The following is a 6,000-nucleotide window of genomic DNA, read 5'->3' as shown; positions in this document are numbered from 1 at the left end:
GGTAGTATCGGACAAGGGCTGCTTCTTAATTCTGCCGCCAGGGGCAGCACGTACTGGGTCAACATAGTGTCGTATTGGGGAAGAAAGCCACAGACGCCATATTGGTTCAAATCAACCGTTCGTTCTGGTGTCTAAAGCTAGTTGTTTGTTTGTTGAGAGAATTGCAGTGCACGAACTTAACTTCTGGGGCATATATTTACACATAGAGTTAGTTATATTGTTTCATGGTTATACCTTTAGACTGATAGTATATTAATCTAAGTATTATGAGCTGTAAAAGTGTCTAGCTTAAGTAATAACCTAGTGGTGGTTAAACAACTGTAGCTTTACAGTCGGACAAACCAATTTGGGGTTGTATCGGACAAAGTTACTGGCACTAAAACAAAATACTGACGGTGTTTTTCTTTGTCCAATAGGTTGAAATGGAAAAACACGACATAAATAAGATGAGAAACAAATATGAAAGAAGCCGTTGTAAAAGTTGGACTTAATAAAATGAAAATTAGAGAAGCTAGTGAAAGGTATTTAGTCCCAAAAAGTACTTCGGGTGATAGGATCAAAGCTTTTCATTTTTTGACTTGTATGCTATTCTAAATAACCAACTAATTTGTTCGTTTCATTTTTTTTTTTTTTTTTTGCACATTAAAATGTTATTTCTGAACTATTTGTTTTTATTTGAACATTCTAATGTTTTATCCGATACAACCCTCCAAAGTTTAAAAATGGCCAAAAATAGAGTTTGACAAAAATTTGTTTAAAAATACGACTCCATGTTTTTTTTTAACCAAAGTTTACAATTTATGTTAGGAAACTTAGTGCAGCATAATTTAGTGTAAAAACTAATTATTTACAAATAAAACAAAAAGTGTTATGACTGAAATGGCTTAGGTGTCCGATACTACCCGACCTTCCCGTATGTTCGTAAAAAACCTCAAAAGCCCTTATTGTTTTGAAAGTTAGTGTACATATTCGCTGCGTCCTGTCTTTCGCAACCCGCCGTAGCCGGTGAAAACAGTTTGGAAATCACTGACTTGAAGCAAAATTTGATGAGCTACAAATATCACTATTTATTTGAATTTTTTTGATATTTGAAATCTAAACTTTGTCGTAAAAATCATTTAACGGTTTAAAATGTCTACAATTTTAGGATAAATACTGTTCTTTATTCACATTCTATTAGGTTTGGAAATAGCATCTTTCAAATATTCATTGAATAGGGATTATGCATTTTTTTCTCATTTTCTAAGTAGAAAAGAGAGAAAAGAATCAATCGTAGTTTGAGTCGCATAGACATTATTTAATTTCGCGAGCTAATAAACGTTTAGAATATCGCTTCTTTTTTTTCCGAAATGTATATTTCTTTAATTTTTGCAACATAAGTTTCAATGTTTTCTTCTAGCGAAACATCGCGATATGCATAAGACACACTGATGCATTTTAACGCATAGTCGTAGTGATGTAAAATAAAGTGTTTGTTGAAATACAATAATGTTTTGTTAAATGTGGAGAAAAGCTTGAACATAAGTAACAAACTATTTATAATTGAATATACTTTAATCATTTTCTCTGAACGCATCATATATTTTAAGTTTAAGATTTTTAAAAAGCTGTGCAATATATATATTTTAAATATAGGACAAAATGCAATTTTACACAAATATTAAGCAACTTAAAATGCAAAATTTGAAAGAAGTAATATTAGTTAAAATAACTGTCAGATAGTATTTCATTAGATGTTATTAAGTGATTGAGAGATAGATCAATCGATACACATTTTATCGGTCTTAAACGATATTTTAGAAATACTGCCCTTCTAAGCTTAATGGGCGTATCTCAAGAGAGTAATTTTCAAAAAATCGACAATTAATAAAATTGAATTTCGCACTTTTTTAGCGTAAAACTTTAAGGAACTTAACACTAAGGAAATTGAGATACTGCTTTTTAGCTTAGGAAAAAGTTATTTTTTTGAGATACGTCAAATTGTGTTAGTGATTTTTGACAGTTTATAATTGAGATACGGTCTTTAGGCGAATGAAAAAGATGGGTTACCTCTCAAACATTCCTTAGCAACGAAAAAACGCAATTGCAAAAAAAGTTTAGGTAAGCCCATTAGGTTTAGGAGGGCAGAATATTTGGCTATTAATTTTATTGACTTCGTCAACTAGTTTTTAAGTATAGATAAAGCCACCCTTTCATGATTTTTTCCCTTTTACTTTTCTAGGAGAGTTCTTTTAACAAAATCAATCATGACGAAAAATAAATCCGACAGTGAAAACAAATCGATTATAGATTTGTGCTAAACGGTTTAGAAAAAATATTACCGGGCAATGATATGAATAGAAAATAAAATTCAATCTTTTAGTAAAAATTTGAAGTTAGAACAGTCAATAAAAAACTTTAAAAGATTGATCAATGAAGTATAAGTTTAAACTATAGTACTCTTGCCAGTAAAAAAAAACAAACAAAAAAAAAAAAAACGTAAGAAAGCAGTTGAAAACTTTGAACTGTGGAGCAAGTGTAATGACACAACGTGTATAAAGTACAAATAAAAGCATTTATAAGAGTTTTTTATAACTCTCTTTTAAATGCTTTTATCTGCACTTTATACATGTTGTGTCATTTAACTTAAGTTTTCAATGTATTTATCATTTTATTGAATTGAAATTAAGACCATAACATATAGCCTTATCTTTGTGAACATTTTCAAAGCCGTTACTGAGTGTATTTTAATACATTTGTAAACAACATTAATGCATGATCACATGTATACGTTTGTACATTTTCATGCCTTTCACAAGCTTTAATAAAATATCTTTTTCCATGATCTCATAAAGCATAAATTACCACTCAATAACAAAATGAAACAAATTCACATTTATATAAACACAATCACAAAATTACAACTTGAGCACCATATATAACATTTAAAATGCTGTATTACTGTCAAGTAAGATTAGCTCGTAAATGGTATGTATTATTCTTGGAAAAGAGTTACAATTAGCATTTAGATGCTCCTTTATACAGATCGACAATGAGTTGTGAAGCAGTTGTATTGAGCAATGCTTTAAATTGTTGTTCATTATCTTTGCAAATACGCAATAACCACGATGTTCCCAAAATCTTCCGAAAATGTTTCAAGAGCTCCCTGATAAATCCGATACTAGTAAGTTCAAAAAGTTTGCACTCACATTTTGTGCATGCCAATGAGGGTTGAACACACTTATCACAAATATTGTGATTGAGTTTGTAGATCGAAGGGATTGTGCAATTTTTTTAAAACCATACAATAATGCCACATTCAAAACTGTTTGAGGTTGAGTTTCTGAACGTGGTAATATTCATGCATGATCATGAGGCATGTACCGGTTGCATTTAGAATACATCTTTTCATAAACTATCTTCAATTCGTTCGGAATAGAAGTCACTATTTGCTGTGATCTTTCGAGACTGAGCTCGATTGAAGCTCTGATTTCGGGAACTAGCGGCTAGTCACCCATACCTAGAAGATAACGATGTGTCCAAGGCCTTCCCATCTTCGGGTCCTTGTCGAAATGGCGACAGACAGCAACGGAACTTATTTTTGAATTCGGTATTGAAGCGTTCCTGAAAAGTAAAATAAAATATTAATTGATAAATATGTAATTACTGCACGCAAGCTTACTCTGACAAATAAATACACACACGCAAAATGTGCATGCATGCTACTGCCATGGGCGGGTAAACGACTGTATCTTCGGAAATAAGTTTTCGAGATCTCTTAAGAAAAGCATTTTCGATTCAATACTAACACTAGGGAAATGTCGGAATTAGACTTTCTTCGCGTTTTTTTTTTTCCAGCGGAAGCCAAACAAGCTCATTTGTACATTCAGGCTAACCTACAATGGATGACAAAAAAAAAAAGAAAAAAGAGAGAGAGAAATTTGCAGATACTGCCCTTTACCTGCCCAAGGCAGTATAGTACAGGGTGTTCCATATTCATTGGGGAAAATAATAGCATAGTACAAATTCTGCAAATTCATTTATGTAGCCGAAGCAAAATAATGTATTTATTTATTTTTTTATCTACACCCCACCAATCACCACCGTACCTGTAAAATTATTTCGCAGCTAATTAAGTTTTTTACAGCAACAGTAAATAATATCTGTTCTACGAAATTGCTATTTGAGGCACTTCTGATCAAAATGGCGCCATCTAGAGTAAGAGTACTTTTGAAACACGCCAAAACATTATCGTTTATCCTCGTTCAAACATATTTTTGTACGAAGTTTGGCAAGGTACGAAGTTTGGCAACTTCCGTGTAGCTACAGCATCGAGCGGTGGACGAAGCAGTTTCAGGTCGGTAGTCTACCCTATGGCAACTTTGTGTTGGGTCCAACCATTGAGAAGAGATAAAATGGAGGGAGTGAAGATTTTCTTACGTGAACCAAAGACCCCCAAGTCATGTGATAGATTTTAAGGCAAAGCATTGGAAGAAACCAGTGGTTTTTTTTCGCTAGTTTCATGCAAAACGTGTCTACCATTCGTCGTTGTTGAGTCACGTGACTTGGAATCGAAGCCTCAGCTTTGCTAAGTGAATGATTAGACATACTCCCTCCATTTATATTCCTGCACTAATGATTCAACATGCTATTTCTGTGTTGACCACCGAAATCTCCAAATCTAACCCCTTTATCTTTTACCAAAATCCCAAAAGAAAAAAAAACAGATAATGGTTTTGCCTCTAACTTTTAAAGGATATACACCTATATGACCACGAGGAAAAGTGGCAACACTCTTAAGCAGTGGATAACTGAAGTGATCCAATGATGAACAATGTTATACTCTATCCTCTCAATGTTATACTCCCTCTATGAATTTATACTCTACATGATTTAGAATACCGCGTTAATATTTGTCGTGTCTCCTGAGGGTACATATAGAACGTCTATAGAAACTTAACTATTATCTAACTATAGTTTCTTTGTAAATTGAACGTAATTATAATGTAGTTACAAAGTTCACTGTTTTTTTTTTTTTTGCATGTTTGTGCCATTCAACATGGAAGACCCTGTATATCCCTTAAAGTGTATGTTTGAGTGATTGAATAAAATAAATAAGTTTTCCTGAAATAACTGTAGAAGTCAAGCAAAGTATAAAATAGATTTAAAAAAGTCCTATAATACATTTTTATTCTTTAACTAATGATAGATCTTTTTAATAAAAATAATAAACAATTTTAAAATCACTAAAGAATTACATTGGTCTATCACTTCATCAGAAGTCATTGCTTGAAAACAGGTTGCAAACATATTTGTTGTTAATATACACCGTCTAAACTACGTCAAAAAGCAACAAAAGGAAGCGTAAACACACCACGTTGTTGCAAAGCAGGCATAAACGGTGCAAATCTACTAGTTCGTGGACCTCTTGAGTGCAGTATTTTATACTTTAACAATCATTTAATCGTTATTCTATAATCTATAATATACTCAACTAAATTGTAGAATTTAGTCATTTTATATAATTTAACTGATTTTTCTTCTTATTTCTTGGAATATTAGTTACTCCATAAAAAGAGAAATTTTGCACTTTAATAGTAACATATACATCTAAAAAATTGCTGCAGCTCATTTATAATTTGTATATCATTTGACTGTGTTGATTATTAAGGACTGTAAGAGAAAATAACAAGATATTAAGTATATCACTGAAGTTAAACTTTAAAACATTAAAAGCTCTTCACAATAGAAAACAATACAAAAAGTAAGTACGTCTTTTTGCCTTGTCAGAAAGAATTTTTCAAAAAATTGCATTTAAAAAAAATAAATAAATAAGCACACTCAAGCCCTCCTATAGCTGTGTAATCCAAAAAGGCACCAGACTTTCTTTTGCTCACACATGCTAATTTCGATTTCTCCTGTCAGAGAACAATTTTTCATATCTGACTAATAACGTATCCAAACTAGTCCGGCAGAAACATATAGCCATATGAAATGGGAACCCTAGGTATTGTAACTTTG

At 32.1% G+C, this 6,000-nt stretch overlaps 1 protein-coding gene across 1 annotated transcript in view; it reads right to left on the bottom strand.

Moving 5' to 3' along the window:
• Positions 1–3,489: 3,489 nt before the first annotated feature.
• The window catches only part of LOC129220932 (tachykinin-like peptides receptor 99D), a 60,953-nt gene continuing 58,442 nt past the window's right edge, over positions 3,490–6,000 (bottom strand). The window contains exon 4 of the mRNA XM_054855367.1: positions 3,490–3,603. Within this exon, the coding sequence (XP_054711342.1) occupies positions 3,490–3,603 (114 nt within the window). The remainder of the gene's footprint in view (positions 3,604–6,000) is intronic.

The sequence above is a fragment of the Uloborus diversus genome, chromosome 4, assembly GCF_026930045.1.
Source record: "Uloborus diversus isolate 005 chromosome 4, Udiv.v.3.1, whole genome shotgun sequence".
NCBI classification, from domain to species: Eukaryota; Metazoa; Arthropoda; class Arachnida; order Araneae; family Uloboridae; genus Uloborus; species Uloborus diversus.
This window is presented reverse-complemented; position numbering and strand designations above follow the sequence as displayed.